Source organism: Myotis nattereri (assembly GCF_964212035.1).
Source record: "Myotis nattereri genome assembly, chromosome: 2".
NCBI lineage: Eukaryota > Metazoa > Chordata > Mammalia > Chiroptera > Vespertilionidae > Myotis > Myotis nattereri.
The window spans coordinates 91,849,411-91,874,096 of NC_138076.1; the positions used below are offsets into that span (position 1 = coordinate 91,849,411).

At 38.3% G+C, this 24,686-nt stretch overlaps 2 protein-coding genes across 2 annotated transcripts in view; both read left to right on the forward strand.

Moving 5' to 3' along the window:
- Positions 1–24,346, forward strand: part of MRPS31 (mitochondrial ribosomal protein S31) — a 42,159-nt gene extending 17,813 nt beyond the window's left edge. Inside the window, exons 4-7 of the mRNA XM_081082824.1 lie at positions 1,039–1,179; positions 7,839–7,912; positions 15,782–15,925; positions 24,052–24,346. Coding sequence (XP_080938950.1) covers positions 1,039–1,179; positions 7,839–7,912; positions 15,782–15,925; positions 24,052–24,281 — 589 coding nt within the window. The 3' untranslated portion in view covers positions 24,282–24,346. The remainder of the gene's footprint in view (positions 1–1,038; positions 1,180–7,838; positions 7,913–15,781; positions 15,926–24,051) is intronic.
- Positions 9,613–11,645, forward strand: LOC308513039 (ubiquitin-conjugating enzyme E2 variant 1-like; the record flags this gene model as incomplete). The annotated part of the gene is made up of 1 exon (XM_081082825.1): positions 9,613–11,645. Exon 1 carries the CDS (start codon positions 11,328–11,330, stop codon positions 11,643–11,645), a length of 318 nt encoding a protein of 105 aa, XP_080938951.1. The 5' UTR covers positions 9,613–11,327.
- Positions 24,347–24,686: the final 340 nt, after the last annotated feature.

A 24,686-nucleotide genomic window follows, 5' to 3' on the forward strand; every position in this document is an offset into this window, starting at 1 on the left:
CCTTAGAAAGAAATGATAAATTTAGTGATGTTACTAAAAATAAATAAAGAATAAGTTTCTCTGAGAAGATTAATTTTTTCTCATTAAATAATTTTCTGGTGTTATGCACAATATGATAATCTTCAAGCCTGTTTTCTTTTTCCCTCTTACTAAGTTTTAGCTGACATCCTTCCACTTCTCTCATCTCTTATTACTTTATACCAAATTATACCACTTGCTGCTGAAATGTAGTCAGGGGTGGCACTGCTTTGTTTTGCAGAGCAATCTAAGTCAGTAGTTCTCAATGAGCATACTGTAAGATTTCTCTCAGGGAGTTAAAAAAAAATACAGATGACTTGACTGTCACATCACTCATTTATTTGTATTTGAACAAAATGCAAGGCAATAAATATGGCTAAATTTCAACTTTAATTTAGTTGTTTTAATCTATGTGATAAGTATACAGATACTGATTGTATATCAACTGCTCTAGATGCTTGATAATTTTACATAGGTGACACTTTTATTTTTTTATTTTTAAAATATATTTTTATTGATTTCAGAGAAGAAGGGAGAGAGAGAGAGAGAGAGAGAAACATCAATGATGAGAATCACTGATCAGCTGCTTCCTGCATGCCACACACTAGGGATCGAGTCTGTAACCCAGGCATGTGCCCTGGCTGTGACCTCATGGTTCATAGGTCAGTGCTCAACCACTGAGCCAAGGCAGCAGGCAATAAGTGACACTTTTAATTTATATTTTAAATGGACACATCTGAAGAGCATCTTCTTTTTTTCTCTTATTACTTTTTTTTATTGTCTATACTATTACAGATGTCCTCATTTCCCCCCACTTTGACATCTTTAGAACACAGAAGGAAACAAATCTTAGTGGTCTGTGGGTTGTGAATGTTAATATGTGACATATTATCTTTTATTTAAATGTAAATTATGTTGTATTACTGCATAGGAATGAAATAAAAATTAATTGATATGAGTCATGTTTTCTATTATTCAATAGATAAAATTTGTAATACACTTGATTTTTTCTTATTTCAGTTTCAGTAACATAATATCAGATATGAAAGTTGTCAAATCTGCCACAGCTAGAGCTAGTACAAGACCAGTTCATCAGATTCAGTTTGATGAAGGATCTGACAATTATGTTGGCCAAGAGAACACCGTCGACCTTAGAAAAAGGTATTGAAACTTTGCAGTCTATCTGGTTTTCACTGTAGTTTTACTTCATTGCTATGCATATTATTGGTGATAGGTATCTGAACATTATGAATGTATTTATATCTTTCTCCTTATTCTCCATGTACCATTTCCTAGAGAGGGGAAGATTATTTTTTACTCATTGATTGATTTAAGAGAGAGAGAGAAACATTGATTTGTTGTTCCATTTATTTATGCATTCATTGGTTGATTCTTGTATGTGCCCTGACCGAGGGATCACACCTGCAATCTTTGCTACCCAGCCAGGGCTAGGGAAAGATCTTCTGAGTTTAACATACCTAAACTTTTATTTACCATAAATTAAAATGGTCCCTGCCGTACAGGTCTCCTGATTTAGAATAAGTAGAGCTGACTGTATTCTGAACAAATGAACATTTTGAGAGAAACATTATTTTTCATTCTGATGTATGCCTAATAATGTAAGTTCATATACCCTTTTTATCTCTATATAATAATCTTTTTTCATACCTTAGAGAATTAACTCATTGTCAAAGAAAAGATGATCCTATAATACCTTAAAGTGGTAGATTACTTGTGGTAATTTGAATTTAGCAATTTGCAGTTCTTAGAGATGCTAAGCCCTGCCTTACATATTTTATTATAGAAAGCTATCTGTATTTACATAAAGTTTCTGGTTTCTTTTGTTCTCTCACAAGCCCATAAAATGATAGTTGGGGAACCAGATATTTAGCATGGTCTGACAAAAACTAACTGAACTTTATAGCATATGGGCTCACAAATGGAATGTTTTTGATGTATATTTTATGGATTTTAAGTACAATCTCCGCAATTTGAGTTAGTTCCTTCCAAGTGTTAAATTACTAATTTGTACAGGAAGATTGGAAAATATGGTAAGCAATTAACAAAAGAAGTTCAAGAGGTTATAGTGACTTTGGAAGAATATTTGAATTACTAATTTAAAGTGATTTTTACAGCTATGATATATTATTGAATAAAGTAGGATGTGTATTAGAGTTTTACTTAAGATTCCTCAAGAATATTTAAATTGAATCTTTTTTTAATCAGTCTTTGAGATAATTCCATGCAACTACATCAGAATGCTATACCATAGTTTAATTTTTAATGGTATTAGCTATCATTAAAAATTAGAAGGCAGCAGAGAGAAGCTAAAAAAGTAGGAAAGGGATTTATGTGCATACTAGAGGCCTGGTGCATGAAATTTGTGCAGGGGGGCGTGTCCCTAAGCCCGGCCTGCACCCTCTCCAATCTGGGACCCCTTGGGGGATGTTCAACTGCTGGGTTAGGCCTGATCCCGAACTGGCAGTCGGAGTTTCCTCTTACAATCTGGGACTGCTGGCTCCTAACCACTTGCCTGCCTGATTGCCCCTAACCGCGTCTGCCTGCCAGCCTGATCACCGCCTAACCACTCCCCTGCCAGCCTGATTGATGCCTAACTGCTCCTCTGCTGGCGCAATCGCCCCCAACTGCCCTCTCCTGCTGGCCTGATTGCCCCCAACTGCCCTCTCCTGCAGACCTGGTCACCCCCAACTGCCCTCCCCTGCCAGCCTGATGGTCCCCAACTGCCCTCCCCTGCCAGCCTGGTCACACCCAACCGCTCTTCCCTGCTAGCCTGTTCGCCCCCAACTGCCCCCTTCCAGCCTGGTCACCCCCAACGGCCCCCTCACCCCCACCGGCCTGCTCGCCCCATGCAACCTGCTATTCAGTCGTTTGGTCATCCCTCACCCCCCTGCCGGCCTTGTTACCCCAATCAGCCTGCTGTTTGGTCTTTACTGTGATGGTGTCCTGGACAATTTGCATATTTCTCTATTGTTAGTATAGATAATGACTGTGTTAAAAAGCTGATTAAAGAATTCTAGAAAAGGGGAAGCAATGGTGGGATACCAAGTTGTTCACCCTGCTCTGACTTGGGACAGACTGAGACAGTCCAGGCTGTTCTGATTTTTTTTCAGTTAGAGACAGAGAGGTGTGAGTCACAGAGCACCGACTTTAGAGTCACACTAGTCTGCCATAGAATTTTAGCACTGTGCCACTGACTAATTCTGTGACTGGGGAAATCGTTTTGTTTCTCCATCTATAAAATGCTGAAAGTGAAGCCTGGCTTAGTGTCTTTCTTGAGTAATAGGAAAGAAACATGTATAAACCATATTTCGTAGTTGCACAGCAAATTGTTTCCTTCCCTTCCTCTTTACTACATTGTGCTTTTAAAATTCCATGCTTTGCTGAATCATTCCCTCTTTACTGTGAGTTACTTTTCTTTTTTTTCCTAAATATATATTTTATTGATTTTTTACAGAAAGGAAGGCAGAGAGATAGAGAGTTAGAAACATCGATGAGAGAGAAACATAGATCAGCCGCCTCCTGCACACCTCCTACTGGGGGTGTGCCCGCAACCAAGGTACATGCCCCTGACCAGAATCGAACCCGGGACCCTTCAGTCCACAGGCCGATGCTCTATCCACTGAGCCAAACTGGTTACGGCTGTGAATTACTTTAATCCATCAATCTGTTCACCTGACTTGAGGTTGAGGGATGCTTGGTAGGGAGAAGAATGCAAGACACTGAGAATAGTTCTGGAGCACAGATGCCTATGTTTACAATACTTGGGAACTTGCTAGAGGGAAATATGTGATGTGAAATCACCTTGTCTAATTTTAATATGGACTTTACATTTTTCAGTTGAATTTAGTAGAAAAAAAGTAATTTGATCCCAAAAATAATGCAAAATTATTTTAAAAATTAACCCTACCTTTTAAAAAAATATGAGAAAGGGAGAGGGAGAGCGATAGAAACATTGATGAGAGACACATATATTAGCTGCCTCATGCACATCCCCTACTAGGGATTGAGTCCGCAGTGGAGGCATGTGCCTTGCCCAGGAATTGAACCTATGACCTCTCAGTGCTTGGATCGATTCTCAACCATTGAGCCATACCAGCCAGGCTAACCCTATCTTTATAAACTGGTTTTAATCTGCCAGTAAATGTACTCAAACATGAATGTGAATTGAGGGATACAGCAGTTGATTAAAATATACAAGGAAAAGTTACCTGACATTAATTTCAATAGTTAAAAATAGTTATGTAAAGAAAGTTCATTATTATTTTAAAATTACAGAACAATTGCTTAGTTTTTGTTTTGCTTTTTAATTTTTTTAAATTTATTTCAGAGAGAGGAAGGGTGAAGAAGGGAGAGGTAGAAACATCAGTGATGAGAGAGAATCATCAATCAACTGCCTCCTTCATGCTCCCTATTGGGGATTGAGCCTGCAACCCGGGCATGTGCCCTGGCTGGGAATCAAACCATGACCTTCTCTTTCATTGGTTTATGTTCAACCACTGAGCCACACCGGCCAGGCCAGAACCATTGCTTTGTAAGTGGGAATGTTTTGATTTATCTGCAATCATTTATAATTATAATTTCTAATTAAACATGTAGCCTGGTCAGTGTTGCTCAGTGGTTGAGCATCGATCCATGCACCAAGAGGTCATTGGTTCAATTCCCCGTCAGGGCACATGCCCGGATTGCGGGCTCAATCCTCAGTAGGGGGTGTGCAGGAGGCAGCCAATCTGTTTCTCTTTCATTGATGTTTCTATCTCTTTTTCTTCTCCCTCTTCCTTCTTCTCTCTCTAAAAATCAATTTAAAAAACACACATACATATTTTTAAAAACAGGCTTTATTTTCTGCCTTTAAGAAAACTGCTGACTTTAGCAACATTTTTGTGTGTGCGGGCGGCCTCTTTGGGTTCATTTTGTTTGGGACTCTTCATTTCCTAGACTTGTATGTCTATTTCCTTTGCCAGGCTAGGGAAGTTTTCAGTCATTATTTCTTCAAATAGGTTTTCAATCCTTCGATGTTTCTCTTCTTGTACCTCTGTGATGCAAATGTTGTCCCAGAGGTCCCTTAAACTATTCTCATTTTCTCTTATTCTTTGTTCTTTTTGCTGTTCTGATTGGGTGTTTTCTGCTACCTTATCTTCCAAACCAGTGATATTATCCTCTGCTTCATGTAATTTGCTATTGATTCCATCTAATGCAGCGGTTCTCAACCTGTGGGTCGAGACCCCTTTGGGGGTCGAATGACCCTTTCTCAGGGGTCGCCTAAGACCATTAGAAAACACATATATAATTACATATTGTTTTTGTGATTAATCACTATGCTTTAATTATGTTCAATTTGTAACAATGAAAATACATCCTGCATATCAGATATTTACATTACGATTCATAACAGTAGCAAAATAACAGTTATGAGGTAGCAACAAAATAATTTTATGGTTAGGGGTCACCACAACTTGAGGAACTGTATTAGAGGGTCTCGGCATTAGGAAAGTTGAGAACGACTGATCTAATGTATTCTTCATTTCTGATTTTGTATTCTTCATTTCTGACAAGTTCTTTTTTATGACTTCTATCTTTTTGTGTAAGTTCTCACTGAGTTCATCTACTCTTCCCCTAAGTTCATTGAGCATCCTTATAACCAGTGTTTTGAACTCTGCATCTAGTAGATTGCTTGCCTCCATTTTGTTTAGTTCTTTGTCTGGAGATTTGATCTGTTCTTTCATTTGAGACATGTTTCTTTGCCTCCTCATTTTGGCTGCCTCCCTGTTTGTTTCTATGTATTAGGTGGATCTGATCCATCTCCCAGTCTTGGCAGGGTAGCCTTATGTGGTAGGTGTCCTATGGGGTGCAGTGGCACAGTCTTCCTGATCACCTGAGCCAGGTGCTCCAGAAATGTTCCTTGTATGGGTTGTGTTTACCTTCTTGTTGTGGTTAAGTCTTGATTGCTATTGGCACATCATTGAGTGGGTGGGATTGACCTTCAGACTGACTAGTTGTGAAGATTGGCCATGACTACAGCAGACAAGCTGTTGTTTGGGGGCTGACCCCACAGAGTGGGATTTGCTGTAGCAGGGCTCTGATGCCTGCTATGTCATTTGTGGAACTAATTGGGTGGTGCTGTGGTGTGCTCTGAAGCTGGCCTCTTGGTGTGTTGGCTCTGGGGCCTCTTGGGGGTGGGGGGGGTGGGGGGCGGGTATCATTACAGGCCCAAGTCAGCTGCTACCTGTGCCCAACCCTGAGGCCACTTGGTAGGACCTACAAAGTGAGTGTTTGGTAGCTGCCTCTGCTGAGTTTGGAGGTGCCTGGGAGAGGCTAGGCTGCAAACCAATGCCAGAAGCCAGCTGCCACCAGTGCTGGGACTACTTAGCAAGAGTTATAGGGCACACTGAGGCTGGTCACTTCTTTTTTGGGGTTGTTTGGAACCTTTCAGAGATTTTAGGTAAGTCTACATTGAGGGCTGAGGCCAGCCACTTGTGAATAACAGCCACTGAAAGGTTCTGCCATGTGCACAAGTTATGTGGGGATGGGTTCTCAGGGAATTACCAGGGTGAACAAGTTTGATGGAGACTCAGATATGGCACTAGCAGGCTGGATAGGGGGAGGGCTCAGCAAAAGGACAGTGGCACCTGCCAGCATTTTTAGTACTGAAGAGAACTGCTCCTCCAACCTACACCCTAAAGCCAGACAATTCAGTCTTCCCTGTTTGTCCCTGGTGCTTTGAGCAACTACCCCAATTCAAAGTCAGTGAGTTCCTTAGTGAATAAGCCCTTTAAGAGGAAAGCCTGGAACTCTAGCAGACCTCCCTCTCACCCGGGCTGAATCCAAGCTAATTCTCATAGCCAGATGTTGTGGGGACTCCTATTCCTGCCACTGATGGTCTAGGGCAGTGGTCGGCAAACTCATTAGTCAACAGAACCAAATATCAACAGTGCAACAATTGAAATTTCTTTTGAGAGCCAAACTTTTTAAATTTAAACTATATAGGCAGGTACATTGTTATTAACTTAATTAGGGTACTCCTAAGGCTTAGGAAGAGCCACACTCAAGGGGCCAAAGAGCCTCATGTGGCTCTTGAGCCACAGTTTGCCGACCACTGGTCTAGGCTGGATGCCCAGTATTGGGCTGGGACTCCTCAACCTCAGGAAGGACCTCTACATCAGAGCTATCCCTCCCGATTTATAACTAACACATGTGAGTTTGGGACCAGTCTTTCAAATCTCCGCTCCTTCTATCAGTATCATGGAGGCTACTCCTTTTTATTCTTAGTGATAGGAGTTCTGTTTTGTTAGTCTTCTGGTGTTTCTCAAGGGTGGTTGTACTATAATTTAGTTGTACATTTTTTTGTTAGTTGTGTAATTTTGATATGGTCTCAGGAGGAAGTGAACACAGAGTTAACCTACTTTGATATCTTGACCAAAGTTCTAGATTCATTTATGACAACTTCTAATTTTCCATATTTTGATAGTTTCCCACAACATTGAGTTTTCTAAAACATTAATATGAGATGGAGCAAATAAAAATTATGGCAAATTAGGCTAATCTTTACAATTAGGTGTTTTGGAAATTAGGCTTTTCACTGTTTTGTTGTATTATGATGTAAAAATTCAAGTTCATCTGTTCCTATTTTTAGTTATTAGTCTTAAAAATATGGCAGTTTAATTAAAATGTCTGGTGTCATCAGTGGAATTACTTTAATATCTACACTGAATACTTTATATAAATTTTTTTCTCATAAACAATTTTTATTGGCAGTGTATAAATACTCATTGAATAAATTATTTTTTCTTCTTTAATTTTAGGAAAAGTATATTTAAGGGAAAGAGACTTAATATTTTTGATGTTAAGGCAGCTACTGAAGAGGCACCTGAAACAGGTTTGTTAAGAAAAGAACAACACTATTTCTCATGTATAGAAAAATTCTATCTTTCATAAATGTCCTTAATGCTTGATTGCATAATAATCAGGTATTTAAATATTCCATCCTGTCATTGGCATGGATCCTGCTTATGAATGTACTTGCTGACATTGCTAGCCTTTGTCATATTTTTCTCTTGAAATGTTTCATTCTGTGAGGCAATGGGAAGTAAGGGGTGACTACCAGCCACATGAATCCAGAGCTATAGATTGGCTACTAATTTGGAGTAGAACATTGATCTCCCACTATTTGCAGTGTACCTGTGTACTATTGCAGAAAGATACACTGGTTTCTGCCTTAAGGCATCTCACTGTCTAGAAGAGGAGATAGAATTGGTAGACCTAACTTACTGATTTAGTGATTGCGTAGGAGATGGGATGAGGAACATTCAAGGAATATATTTAGCAGACTTGTAGTGTTTTTTTCTTAGTGCACAATCTGTTCTTTGTTTTTTTCTCCTTTCTTCTTTAGGCAAAAAGTCAAATCCTTCAAATTTGCCATTTTAAGTATAATTAAAGAGAAATAAGAATATCTTTTTGTTTGGCATTAAGTTTGATTTACTGATAAAATAACTGAAGAAACTCAATACAAATGGTCACCAGCTTACAAGTTACTTCCAATTCTAAAGATTGTAAGCTTTTTGGACCTTGGTAGACATAATTTTATATTTAATATTTAAGTTCCTAAGCCCCCCCTCCAGTGACTCATGTAAACTTTCTATCGTTTACTGGTTTTCCTACTGTTCAATAAGCTCATGATATTAGGGGCTAGGTCTCAGTGATTTTTATAATATAGTAGCACCTAGCAAAGTGGCTTACAGATAATAGGAATTCGTTATTTTAAATCTTAAAATTTATTTTTGAACAAATTGGGATAAACTATATATCCATAAAGGAAAGGAGTTAATTCAATCAATGTTTATATATTTAAATGAAGTTGAAGCTAAGAGAACACCCCACCCTGTATTGTGCTGACTGCATTCTGTCCTGTGTGATGAAAAGGAAATGCACAGGCATGGGGAAAGGATCACCTTCCCCCTAATGAAGTGGCAACTGTTAAGCTTGCCTCAGAGAGGGAATTTGTTGTCAGGGCAATTGCTATTGTCCATCTAATGAATAGCCAGAAGAGACACTTGGATTCTTGAAAGAGCCAGCTTGCTTTTTTAAAATCAAAGTAGCTAGCAAGGAGGTAATAAAAGTTATATGTATTTTACAAAATAGTATAAAATAATGAAACTCTAATAAGGAAAGTAATGCACAAATTTATGTCAATTTACTCTAAGGAAGGTATTGTTTTAATAAGCTATATTACATTTGAATGTCATTTTCCCCCAATTAAATACAAGAATAGCAATAATGTGCAAACCTAAATTTAGTCTTTATTCACTGTTGTTTCCCTACCACCTAAAATAATGCCTGACTTATAGTTGGCATTCAATAATTATTTACTGAACAAATGAATGAGTTCTTCTGTCCCATGATTACCACATTTTGCTCCCCACTAAGTTCTTACTAGTGCTGCAAAGAATATAGTCCTATACCCTATTGCTTATCCTGGAGAGATTTGGTTTGGGTATCTGGATTATTCAGCCTCAGATTATGCCATACTAACCTCTCTGAGTTTCCCATCCATCACTTATGAAATGGAGCTAATCTCAAGGATTAAATAAAATAATATAATTAAAGTGTCAGGCATAATGCCTGAATCATAGTTCACATTCAATAGATAGTCGCAGCTATTAACATCAATCTTCTATATATATAAAAGGCTAATATGCACAGTGTCCCCTTGGGAGTTCAATCACTCACTATGATGTGCACTGACCACCAGGAGGTAGCGCAGAGCAAAGGAAGGCCTCAGCCGGCAACTGGGGAAGGAAGGCCCCAGCCGGCAGCTGGAAGGCCCCGATCGGTCATGATCGCCAGCCAAGCTTAGGGACTTTACCTGTGCACGAATTTTGTGCACTGGGCCTCTAGTTAATAATGATGAAACATCAGGAATGGTGGTGTGAGAGATCCTCTCCTCTTGAAATTACAACAAGTTAACTAGCTATAATTCAACAAAGAAGTCTCTGCTCAATACAGAGGCATGCCTGAGAAACTCCTATATTGAAACATCTAAAGATGGGTAACCAGGAATAAACAGGGAGATGAGAAGGGAGGAAAATGTTCACAGCCCACAGACATAGCCCTGTAGCTGGTGTGGAGAAGGGAGGAAGCTGGCACTGGGAGGCACTTTCTTCAGCCGGGAGGAACAGAGAACATTGTGGGGCAGTACAGCAGGGTGAACAGTGTCTAAGTCAGCAGATGCCTGATAGAGCACAGGATTCTTCCATGCAGTTCTCCACAGTTGGGGCAAACTGTGGTGCTTCAGAGAAAGAAACAGAACCACAGAGCCCTGGCACTTGTTGGACTCCCCAAATTCGCCTCTGGTTGCCCTTGGAGTTGGTGCGAGGAGCGTATTATCTGTAAACCAAGAACAATTATAGTAGAACTGCTGTTTCCCTCTGTGACAGATCCCCAGGTGGGGAGCTTGAGGTGGGACTCCCATGGAGGTCAGGGGTCACCAATACAGTGAGTGCAAAACCAAACCCACCCCAACAGCACAGCTGTACTGTCTTATGAAAGCCATGGAGGTCAAGATTAGGAGATCACAGAACTAAAAAATCTTGTGATGCAGCACCATCTACTGGAAAATAGTAGAAAGACCTCTACAAAGGAAGCTGGTATATAAATGCCTAGGCAAAGGAAAACAGTAAATACCATGAATAGCCACAGTAATGAGGATGATCAGAAAGAAAATGGAAAATCCCCAGTAAGTCAACTGGAACACATGGAAATACGTGATATAAATGACAGATTTCAAGATTGCATTTCTGAAAATACTCAACAAGATGTGAGAAAATACAGATAGGCAATTAAATGCACCCAGAAAAAAATGAACAAAACAAGTACTTTACCAATGAAATTGAAATTTTAAAAAAGAACCAATCATGCCCAGGCAGCATGGGTCAGTGGTTGAACATCAGCCTATGAACCAGGAGGTCAGGGTTCGATTCCTGGTCAAGACACATGCCCAGAGAGCAACAGGAACTAAGAGGAGCTCAAACTGTTATAGTCTCACCTTCAGAACTTTCAGAAAACATCACAGCCCTGCCAATACCTTGATTTGAGCCCAGAAAAACATCCAGCCCACAGAACAGTCAAACTTCAAGTGAAGGCCGGTCTTCAAGCGACAGCGACGCAAGATGGCAGCCAGCACGGGCTTGGGAGTAAAAGTCCCTCGCAATTTTTGACTGTTGGAAGGACTTGAAGAAGGCCAGAAAGGAGGAGGAGATTGCACAATTAGTTGGGGTGTAGAAGATGATGAAGACATGACACTTACAAGATGGACAGGGATGATAATTGGGCCTCTAAGGACAGTTTATGAAAACCGAATGTACAGCCTTAAAATAGAATGTGGACCTAAATACCCTAAAGTACCCCATGTTGTAAGATTTGTAACAAAAATTAATATGAATGGAGTTAATAGTTCTAATGGAGTGGTGGACCCAAGGGCCGTATTAGTGCTAGAGAAATGGCATCGTTCATATAGTATCAAACATGTCCTGCACGAGCTTTGGCACCTAATGATGTCTAGTGAAAGTATGTCACTCCCTCAGCCACCTAAAGGACAGTGTTACAGCAACTAATCAAAAAGAAAATCACAGGCCCACCCCTCCCCCATTCGATTTAAGCAGTCTTCAATTTCCACAGTAGTAACTTTTCTAGATACGTCATGTAGACATCAAAGTACTGGAAAGGAAGCTCCTATTCAAAGGCAGTTTATCTTAAGATACTGTAAGTGATACTAATTTGTTGTCCGTTTGAAATATATAAGTTGTGCTATAATAAAAAGAAAAGAAAAAGAGACACATGCCCAGGTTGTGGGGCTCAGTCCCCAGTGTGGGGCATGCAGAAGGCAGCCAATCAATGACTCTCTCATCATTGATGTTTCTATCTCTCTCCATTCCTTTGTGAAATCAATAAAAATATATTTACAGAAAACACACACACAATCAGAAACCCTGGAAATGAAGCATGCAATTAAAGAGATTAAAAAGTGAACCGTGCAAAGAAAACAGCCAACAAGATGGAGAGAAGAATTAGTGAAAACGAAGATAGCCACCTAAAAATGGTGCAGAGGGAAGAAGAGAGAGACCTAAGCATAAAGAAAAATGAAAGAGTTCCACAAGAACTATCTGACTTCATCAGAAAAAGCAATATTAGAATTATAGGCATTGCAGAGGAAGAAGAGGGAGCAGGGAACAAAGAGTCTATTCAAACAAATATTGGATGAGAACTTCCCAAACATATGGAAAAAACTAGGTCCTCAAATCCAAGAAACAAAAAAGAACACCTAGTTACCTCAATCCAAAGAGGCCCTTTTCAAGGCACTTGGTATTGAAACTCAAATGTTGATGACAAAGAAGAAGTTCTCAAAGCAGTCAGGGAAAAAAAGGAAGTGACCTGTAAAGAAAAACGCATCAGAATTTCATCTAACTTCTCAGCAGAAAATCTGCAAGCCAGAAGAGAGTGGAACCAAATATTCAAACATTTGAAAGAGAAATTACCAGCCACGAATAATATACCCAGAAAAATTATTCTTTGTATATGAAGGAGAAATAAAGATGTTCCCAGACATACAGAAGCTGAGGGATTTTAACACCAGAAAACCTCCATTGCAGGAAACACTCAAAGGGGTTATTCTACCTGAAACAAAGAACATAAGGTCACAATACTAAGAATAAGATCACCAAAAACTTACAGTATAAACAGGGATAATTTGTGACAACAAAAACATAAAAGTTCTGAACTAACAAAGGAAGATGAAGATGACATGCACTCAAAAGAAAAAACTACACTATATATGTAACTTCATTTTTTACAAGTTTCAATAAAGGAGCCAGAAACACACAATGGACTAAATACAGTCTCTTCAATAATTGGTGTTGGGAAAACTGGAAAACCACATGCAAATGAATGAAGCTGGATTACAATTTGTCTCCATGTATAAAATATACTCAAAATGGGTCAAAGACCTAAATATAAAATCTGAAACAATAATTTACATAGAAGAAACTATAGGTACCAAACTTATGGACCTTAGTCGTAGAGAACATTTTATGAACTTGACTCCAAAGGCAAGGGAAGTAAAGACAAAAATAAATGAATGGGACCATATCAAACTAAAAGGCTTCTGCACGACAAAAGAAACTGAAAACAAAACAAAGAGGCAGTTAACCAGATGGAGATGATATTTGCAAACAGTTGCTCCAACAAAAGTTTAATTTCCAAAATATATAAAGAACTCAAAATCAACACCAAACAACCCAATCAAAAAAGTGGGCTGACGTCCTGAAAGCACACCTCTCCCAAGAAGACATACAAACAGCCAATAAATATATGAAAAGATGTTCAACCTCACTAGCAATTAAGGAAATGCAAATCAAAACTACAATGAGATACCATCTCACACCTGTTAGAATGGTTATTATCAACAAGACAAGTAATAGCAAGTGTTGCAGAGGTTGTAGAAAAAAGGGAACTCTCATTCATTACTGGTGGAAATGTAGTCTGGTACAACCACTATGGAAAGCAGTCTGGTGATTGATCAAAAAAGTAAAAATAGAGCCACCATATGACCCACCAATCCCTCTCCTAGGTATATACCAAAGAAACACAACAGCCTGAAAAACATGTATTCACAAAGATATATGCACCCCTATATTCATTACAGCATTATTCATAGTGGCCAAAACATGTAAACAACCAAAGTGTCCTGCGATAGAGGACTGGATAAAGAAGATGTGGTACATAGACAAAATAGAATACTACTAAACCATAAGAAAGGGTGATATAGCACCATTTGCAACAACATGGATAGAACTTGAGAACATTATGCTAAGTGAAATAAGTAAAAAAAAGCTAAGAAGCATATAATTTCACTCATATGGGATATAAAACAAACTCATGAACACAAATAGCAGTGTGGTGGTTGCCAGAGGGAAGGGGATGTTGGGAAAAGGACTCCTAATATATGGTGACAGGAGAAGATTGGACTTTGGGTGCTGGGCACACTGCAATATATAGATCTTATAACATAGAAACCCACACCTGAAACCTATATGTTCATGTTGACCAATGTGACCCCAAGAAATTTAATTTTAAAAAACAAAATGAGGATGATCATTATCATCATGAGAAGACAGGTTGATCAGTGTCCACTGAATGAATTTTAAAAAGTGTGACCATAATAAGTTATTTACTATTACTCTGTAAATATGGCTAATATGCCTAGTTACTATGATCTTTTCTCTGTATCAGCTGTTCTAGGCCAACATACTTAATATCCAGCATTTGATGTTGGCTATTAGGCATGGTCATACATTAACTTTAATTTTAAGTCTTTGTATGGACATATGTTTTCTTTTGAGTAAATATTTAGGAGTAAAATGGTTGCATGATAAGTGTATTCTCAACTTTTAAAGAAACTGAGAAACTATTTTCCAAAGTGGTTGTACCATTTTACGTTCTCACTCCTGGGAATATGACTCATTCTTGAAAGATGTCTTAAATTTTCAAAACAAGTGATTGAAATATTACATGATGGTATTTATAAGCTAATATTATACTACCTTACTAAGAGTTTGTTGTGGGGATTAAATGAACTAATATACAAAAAGCACTTAGTAAAGAGTAAGTTCTCAGTGTCCATTAGTAGTAGTATTACTGTCATTATTATTATAATCATGTTAATTTTTCTTTGGTCTTTATTAGTATATAGTTACTTATCTTAACAGACTAAAAATAGGATTGACTTTAAAGAAGAGTCCCATGTTGTATTAAAATATTCATTTTTATAAAAATGCTAGAGGCCTGGTGCACAAAATTTGTGCACTGGGTGGGGGAGTGTCTCACAGCCCAGTCTGCACCCTCTTCAATCTGGGACCGCTCGGGGGATGTCCGACTGCCAGTTTAGGCTCTATCTCACAATCTGGGACTGCTGGCTCTCAACTGCTCATCTGCCTGCCAGCCTGATCACCCCCTAACCACTCCCCTGCCAGCCCAGTCACCCCCAACTGCCCTCCCCTACCAGCCTGGTCATCCCCAACTGCCCTCCCCTGCCAGCCCGGTCACCCCCAACTGCCCTCCCCTGCCGGTTCACTCCCCACAACAGCCCTCCCCGGCCGGCCCAGTCGCCCCCAGCTGTCCTCCCCTGCCATCCCGGTCACTCCTAACTGCCCTCCCCTGCAGGCCCGGTTCCCCCCAACTGCCCTCCCCTTCTGGCCTGGTCACCCCTAACTGCCCTCCCCTGCTGGCCTGATAGCCCATAACTGCCCTCACCTGCCGGCCATCTTGCAGCTGTGGGCGCTGCCATCTTTGAGGGTGTGGTAGTCAATTAGCATATTCCTTCCTTATTGGCTGTGGGTGCCACCATCTTTGCGACAGCATGAGAGTCAATTAGCATATTCCCTCTCTATTAGATAGGATCTTTAAACAAAATATACATTTCTTTTTTTCTTTCCAGTAGAGAGGCCAGTGAGACTTTAGTGGTTGATTACCACTAAAAGTAAAAGTTAAGGCTTTTAATTATTGTACTTGTAGTCTTTATGTATCATTTCTGTTTCAGTTTTAGCTCTCAGAGAGCGAACTTTCACTGTATAGTGTGTAATAATGTGCTTCAAGGTATGAAGATATATCACCAACTCAGAGTTGATTATAACATTTTTAAAAAGAAAGATATTGATATTGACTTGTCCTTATTTGAAATGTTTTTATTATATAGAAACAGCACCTTCACTTTGGGATGTGGAATTTGCTCAGCAGTTAGCTGCAGTAAATGAACAGTCCTTTCAGAATGGTTTTGAAGAGATAATCCAGTGGACAAAAGAGGGGAAACTGTGGGAATTCCCAATTAACAATGAAGCAGGTAAGTTTAACTCCAGAGGTTTATAAAATTCACTGATTGAGCCCTGCCAGCATGGCTTAGTGATTGAGCATCAACCTATGAACCAGGAGGTCATGGTTCGATTCCCAGTCAAGGCGCATTCCTGGGTTGTATGCTTGATCCCCAGTGGGAGTGTGCAGGAGGCAGCTGATCAGTGATTCTCTCTCATCATTGATGTTTCTATCTCTCCCTCCTTCTCCCTTCCTCTCTGAAATCAATAAAAATATTTTTAAAAAAATAAAAGATTAGCTAAAAGTTGCAAACACCTCATTAATTCTTGGGAAAATGTAGTTCGTATTTTAACCTTTGAAGTTTTCTGCTGTTACTGTAATATTTCGATTTTTTTATAACCTTTCATTTGTTTGGATTAATAAGTAGAATGGAAGCTTAAATATCAAAAATAATCTTATATTTTCATAAAGTACTAGAGGCCCGGTGCATGAAATTCGTGCACAGGTAGGGTCCCTAGACCTGGCCGGCGATCAGGGCCAATCTGTGGGGTGATCGGCGAGGCAGTTGAGGGGCCCCCACTGGCACCTGCCTTGGCCAGCCTGGGGCCTCCAGGCTGGAGGCAGCTCCTGCATTGAGCGTCTGCCCCTGGTGGTCAGTGTACATCATAGAGACCTGTTGTTCCACCGTTTGGTCGATTTGCATATTAGGCTTTTATTATATAGGATTACTTTTTATAATAAAACTTTAGAGACTTAGCAAATTCTTATATTTTGTATATGTGTATGGTATATACAGTAATATAGCATACTGGATTTAATCTATTACACAACATATATATTAAAGTTTTATGGTTTCTATATTCTGTAAGGTATCAGAGTATAGTAAAAAAAAAAAAAAAAAAACCCACAAAAAAACAGAAAGTAAAGTAGTTGTGCAAACCTGAGTATAGAGCCTCAACTCTGTCAATTATTAGCCATTTGCCTTTGAGGAAGTTACTTACTTTGAGCCTTAGTTTCCTCATCTATAAAATTAAGGCTACCTCATTGGAAGACTATAAGAATTAAATAAGATAAAGTTATTGAGTTGCTCAGCACAGTTCTTGGCATGTAAGCATATGAATAAATGTTAGTTCCTTACCCCTCATGTATGATCATAGAATTTTAAATGGAGTGAAAAACTTAGAAAATACAAGGTGTAGTATTAAGGGAAGATTTCTTATTTAATGACACTTGAGTTTTCTGTCTTCATGGTTAAACACATGGTTTTAAAACCCAATATTGAGTCCTGGCTGGGTAGTTCCATTGATTAGAGCATCTCCCGCATACACCAAGGTTCGATCCTCAGTCAGAGCATGTACAAGAATCAACCAGTGAATGCATAAATAAGTGGAACAACAAATCAGTGTTTCTCTCTCTCTCTCTTGATCTCTCTCTCTCTAAAATCAATAAAAAATTTTAAAATGTTAAACTGAATATTGAGGTAGAATAACTTATGACTTTATTTAGATGAGACAAGTGAAGTATAGTTGATTAGGAGTTCAAGTTCCTAAGTGAGTTATAAACTTAATCTCTCCAAGCCTTGTCTCCCTCATCTATAAAGTGATGGTAATAATAATAGAACTTATTTTATAAGATTCATCTTAGAAACAAGTGAGATTATACAAATAAAGCATCATCACTATCCTCTGGCTTTCTATAACAACAATATTGTGAGGAGATATACTGCTGTAACTATTTTCTGTTCTATACTGTAACCTTTAAAAATCTTTAAACATTAACAAGGATATTATGTATTTTCTAGAAACTACCAACTAGGGTAATAGTAAAGCATGAATTGGTGGTTCATTGTCATCAACAGTAAATACTTAAGTTCATTAAAATCCCGAGTCCTTACTCCAAAGTAATTTATCTGAAATTTGACCTGGATTTTGAATGTTTCATCTATAATAACACATTGTATGCAGGAAACGTATTTATACGTTTTACTTATACATTTTACGTTGGCTGGTAGTAGAGCGCGGGATACGTATTAATACGTTTTTTATAGACTAGTGGTAGAATGCGGGTAACGTATAAATACGTAAACTAAAGTTATCGTGATTTTACTGAACGTTGCCATTTGTGCAAAAAATTAGCAAAAATGGCCCGCGCCACCTCTTAGCGCGCGATAAAAACTACCCGCAAACAATGTGTTAACAAAAGCTTAATATGCAAATCAACCGAATAGCAGAACAACCATCCAGACGACCTTCCGGACTACCACGCTATGACACCACAGGCGCCAGGCCAGCCAAAGCAGGTGTGATACGATTGTTCAGGCCATTGTCCCATGATCGCCCTGCAGAGGGAGGCCCAGGCCATCCTCTGCGGGGTGATTGATCACAGAGCCCCACCCAGGTGGGCAGGGCTTCTGCTGGGTGATTTATTGGGGAGCCCCGCGATAGATCGCCCCAAAGAGGGAGGCCCAGGCTACCCGGCCGGTGGCACTGCGGCAGGTGGGCGGGGCCTCCCTCTGCAGGGTGATCAATCTGGGGGCCCTGTGATTGATCACCCCACAGACGAAGGCCCAGGCCACCAGCCAGTGACACTGTGGCAAGTTGCGGGGCCAGCCAGCGATCGCCTTGCAGAGAGAGGCCCAGGCCAGCCAAGCCATCACACCCCATGCCTGTTGGCCGCAGAGAGAGGCAACCGATGGCGGGGGAAGGGGGCCGCGCCGCCCAGATGGCAAGCAGTGACAGCAACAGGGGTGGGTCCAGCTGCCAGCACCTGGGGGAAGGAAAGCCCTGATAGGCCCTGATTGCCAGCCAGGCCTAGGGACCCTACCTGAGGGGTCCCAGATTTCGAGAGGGCACAGGCCAGGCTGTAGGACACACAATACACACACACACACACACACACACACACACACACACACACACTGTACACAAATTTTGTGCACCAAGCCTCTAGTTTTTAAATAAGAAAAAAAATGTTTTAAGTCAGGTTATGAAGATAAATGTGTTCCATATATTCTGTGCATATTATGGATACTTCATGGTCAGAAAGGGAGGTATCTCATTTCTAGATCCTTCAGGCAATTATTTGAAAAACGGAAGGAACTATGGCAACTTTCTCACTTTGCTCACTCCCCTCAATACATCTTAGGAACCTCTGATTACTCAGAGAGACTGGCATTAGAACCTGGAGCCCCAACAGTTCAATAACATTCTTTTATATACTGGGTGTACTGGTTAATAATGCAGATTTTTTTCAATAGATGGAGTTACACATACGTTGATATATATGCGATTTGATATATATGCTATTTTGTTGTATTGACAGCAAGCTTCAAAACTTCATATGTCAAATTTTCTGAAGGTATTAACATCATAGATATTTTTACGCTTAAAAATGTTGAATTTCGTGCCAAAAAAAGCATTTGCGGAAAGTTTTAATTCATTACTTTATTTTGAAGAAAAGTGCCACTGAAAGCTTCAGGAAGCTTATGGTGAACATACTCCATCTCCAGATACTTGTGAACGCTGGTTTAAATGCTTTAAAAGTAATGGTTTTGATGTGAAAGACAACATCCAGGTCTACTGAAAAAGTTTGAAGGCCAACAATTACAAGCATTATTGGGTGAAGATGCGTGTCAAACTCAAAAACAGCTTGTAAAAAGACTAAACGTTGCTCAGCAAACAATTTCCGATTGTTTACAAGCAATGGGAAAGATTTTAAAGGAAGGAAAATGGGTGCCACATCAACTGAACGAAAGACAAATGGAAAAACCAAAAAAAATCAGTAAAATATTGGTTCAACGGCACGAAAGAAAGTCTTTTTTGCATCAAATTGTGACTGGTGATGAAAAGTGGAATTATTTTGAGAATTCCAAACGCACAAAATCATGGGTTGATCCAGGTCAACCATCAACATTGATTGCAAGGCCTAATCACTTCGGAAAGAAGACAATGCTCTGTGTTTGATGGGATCAGGAAGGTGTGGTGTATTATGAGCTTCTAAAACCAGTTGAAACCATTAATACTGATGGCTACCGACAACAAATAATCAATTTGAACCACGCTTTGATCGTGAAACGACCAGAATGTGCCAGAAGACATGGCAAAGTAATTTTGCTTCATGGTAACCCACCATCACACACTTCAAAACCAGTTAAAAGATCTTGCCTGGGAAGTATTAACCCACCTGCTATATTTACCAGACCTTGCTCCTTCAGATGACCACTTGTTCCAATCGATGGCACACGCAATTTCTGAGCAGCACTTCAAAACATACGAACAAGTGGAAAATTGGGTCTCTGAATGGTTTGCCTCAAAACAAGAAAAGTTCTATTGGGACGGTATCCACAAATTACCTGAAAGATGGGGCAAATGTGTAGCTAGTGATGGACATTACTTTGAATAAAGCACTTTTGATGTTTCTCTTGAAATTATCGTGTTTTCTTTGACTACAAAAACTGCATTATTAACTGGTACACCTGGTATTTCTTATACTTAAATTTTAAGATTAATAAAATGTCATGCTCTATCAATAATTAGCTTCATGAAGTTTTACTTTGATGCTTTCAGGGAAAGATGTTTTGTTTTATTTTTAGGGGTTCACCATTTCAGTTTTGGAACATAATACTGAAAATGACAAACATCATGTCCTGTTTTACAATTTAGTTCCTAGTGTTGTGTTTTCCCATTACATAAAAAATATGATTTATTGTTTTGCCACTTAAAATGTATAAATTATTTTTCTTATTCAATGTAGGGTATTTTTTGTTAGTTTTTGTTTTAAGAACTGGTTTGTCCCTCCTGTTGTGCTTTGCCAAATTAAGGGTGTCTGGAAATGTTATCCAAGAGTAATTTTCAATACAGGCTTCAGTGGACGAAAAACTTAGTCATGTATGTTAATCATTCTTTTGTTTTTATTCTTCACCTGGTTTAAACTTTTTCACTTTTAATGTGTCATCCTTTGCTAGGTATCTAAAATACGTGCTATAATATGAGCTAGCAAGAATAATTATGAAAATTCAAAATTACCATAAAATTCTAAAGAGGGCTCTGTTGTTATGGTGGATGGTAAAGTGTAGAAAAAATTAGGGCAAGTATAAAGATTATAGGGCAAGTATGTGTTATCTGAAATAATTTATTGGCTGTTTTATTGTATTTTTAATGTACTTTTTATTGTTAACAGTATTACAGATGTCTCCCATTTTCCCTTCCTTTATCCCCCTCTTCCCAGCCCCCATCTATTGGTTGTTTTAGATGACATGATGGCCCATGAACAAGAGCCTCAAAGTACTGACAGGAAAAGAAATAACAGTTTTGACAATAAATGCGAGTGGAAAGAATTTATAGTGAACTGAATTTGCTTCAGTGCTGTCATATACCCTTGTCAAAAATAATTGGTTATTGCTATTAACTGGGTTTACCCTTTTTTGTTGTACCATATTTTTAGCTGTATTCATTAATATTTCATTGCATTCAATATTATTTATCGCAGAATTAAATTTGTTAGACACAGAATTAACATGTTCACTTTAGTTGATTTATATACCATATGGGATTTTCTTCCTGTATTTAACTTTCCATTTTCTCTTTACTATATTATGTTTTATTTAACTTATTAAAAAGATATTTTAAATTTCATAAACATATGGAAGTTTACTTGCAACAAAGTCAAATAATATAAAGGAATGGGGAGTTTACTTTACTGTATTTCTCTTTCCTTTTCCTGAAACAGACATTATAAATAGTTTGATATGTGTCCTCTCAGTTCACTTTAAATGGCAGTTACGTATTTACCTTTTGTTTTGTTTTGACCTATATGGGACCATAGATTGTCCTGAAGCATTTTTTCTTACTTAGTGATATGTGTTGAAAACATTTGTTAAGGGATTTTATTTATTTAAAATCATGTTTCTCGGCACCATTGGGTCCTTCAACCTGAGAACTTTGTTTTTTCAATTGGGGGAAAAATTTCAATTTTCTTTTATTATTTGATAATTTGTGTCTTTCAATCTCTCTTTTCTCTCTCTTCTTTCCTTTATTGATTAAGGTATTACATATGTGTCCTTATTGCCCCATTAACCCCACACACACACTCATGCCCTCACCCCCTGGTGTCTGTGTCCATTGGTTAGGCTTATAAGCATGCATACAAGTCCTTTGGTTGATTTCTCCCCTTTACCCCCACCCTCCCCTACCTTCCCTCTGAGGTTTGACAGTCTGATCCATGCTCTTTTGTCTCTGGATCTCTTTTTGTTCATCAGTTTAGTTGTTCATTATATTCCATAAATGAGTGAGATCATGTGATATTTATCTTTCTCTGACTGGCTTATTTCGCTTGGCATAATGCTCTGTAGTTCCATCCATGCTGTTGCAAATGGTAAGAATTCCTTCTTTTTTACCACAGTGTAGTATTCCATTGTGTAGATGTACTACAGTTTTTTAATCCACTCTCTTTTAGTCATATCTTTGTTTTTCATAACAAGGTGTTACTGGCTTCATAAATTGATCTAGGAAGTGTCCTTCCACTTTGTGAAGAGATTGTGTAAAATTGGTGTTTATTTTTCTTTAAAAATTTTATAAAATTGTCAAATGAAGTGATCTGGGCTTATGGATTGCTTTTTTTTTTTTTAGAGCTTTTAAATTACACATTCCTTTCCTTAAATAGTTATAAAGCTGTTACGTATTTTTGGGAAGGGTTGAGTTTTGGTAGTTCAGATTGTTGAATTTTTTAGTGTAAAATTGTTTGTAATGTTCCTTTACTATTCCTTTAATGAGTTTTGGATTTATAATAATAACCCCCTTTTCATTCTTAATATTGGTGGTTAGTGACTTCTCCGCTTTATTCTTTATAGCACTTAATAGATAGATTTATCAATTTTACTAATTTTTTTAAAGAACAAGGTATTGGTATATTTTTAAAAATTTTTATTGTTGAGAATATTACAAATGTCCATCCCCCGCCACCCGGGTCCCATCTCACCCCAGGCCTTCACCACCCTACTGTCTGTGTCCATAGGTAAAATCTTTGGTTACTCTCTTCCCACCCCTGAACCCCCTTCCCTCTAAGATTCATCAGTCTGTTTCATGCTTCTGATTCTATTTAATTCACCAGTTTATTTTCTTCATTAGATCTCTTGTTTGTGTATTTTGTTTTTTAGATTCAATTGTTGATAGATAAGTATTTATTGCCATTTTATTGTTCATATTTTTAGCTACTTCCTCCTCCTTCTCCTTCTCCTCCTCCTCCTCCTCCTCCTTCTCCTCCTCTTCCTCTTCCTCTTAAAGAACAGCCTTCAACATTTCAAGTAATACTGGCTTGGTGGTGATGAACTCCTTTAGCTTTTTCTTGATTGTGAAACTCTTTATCTGACCTTCAATTCTAAATGATACCTTTGCTGGGTAGAGTAATCTTGGTTATAGGTTCTTACTATTCATCATTTTGAGTATTTCTTGCCCTCCCTTCTGGCCTGCAAAGTTTCTGTTGAGAAATCAGCTGACAGTTCTATGGGTGCTCTCTTGTAGGTAAATACCTGCTTTTCTCTTGTTGCTTTTAAGCTTCTCTCTTATCTTTAACCCTTGGCATTTTAATTATGATGTGTCTTGGTGTGTCTTTGGGTTCCTCTTGTTTGGGATTCTCTGTGTTTCCTGGACTTGTGAGTCCATTTCTTTCACCAGATAGGGGAAGTGTTCAGTCATTATTTCTTCAAATTGTTTTTCAATATCTTGCCCTTTCTCTTCTCCTTCTGGCATCTCCAAAATGTGAACGTTGGTACACTTGAAGTTGTCCCAGAGACTCCTTACACTATCTTAATTTCTTTTTTCTCTTCTCATTGGGTGTTTTTTGCTTCCTCATATTCCAAATCGTTGATTTGATTCTCGGAATCCTCCACTCTACTATTGAATCCTGTAAATTATTCTTTTTTTCAATTTCTTTTTATTCTTGTTGTTTTTGTCTTGTTTTGTTTTCATTTTATTTTATTATTTTTTTAAATCTTTAATATTGAAAGTATTACATATGTCTCCTTTTTTCCCCCATCAACCCCCTCCAATCCACCCTTCAGTCTCTGCCCCAGGCCCTCACCACCCCACTGTCTATTAATTATGCATACAAGGTCTTACATTCAAAATTATAATATAATGTATTTTGTTTCTCATTTTTTAGGTTTTGATGATGATGGTTCAGAATTTCATGAACATATATTTCTGGATAAATACTTGGAAGATTTTCCAAAACAAGGACCAATTCGCCACTTCATGGAGTTAGTAACCTGTGGCCTTTCCAAAAATCCATATCTGAGTGTTAAACAGAAAGTGGAACACATCGAGTGGTTTAAAAATTATTTTAATGAGAAAAAGGACATTCTAAAAGAAAGTGACATACAGTTCAATTGAAGACCATGGAAATTTGTATTTCAAACTGTTGGAGATTGATATTATAACTAAATAAAAGAATTTTAAAAGAAGTTTACCTGTATTGTAGTAATTATTGCATCTGATTTGAATGGAATAAATGTCAAGTTACTTAGAAATATACAATGGTAACTGAAAAATATTGCATGAAAGAAATATCAGCATTCATGGATTCAACTAGTAATTCTTTTAAAAAAGAATATCTTACAATTAGTAATAAATTTAAAACAACTTTTTCTTTTCATTCAGTGATCAGACTTCTTTGAAACACAATTATTAGCCATATATATGATGACATGAGAGGACTGTAACAGTTGAGATGATTTACAGACAGTTTTATATGCATAATATATATAAACATTTTCCATATTTGCATATATGTATTCT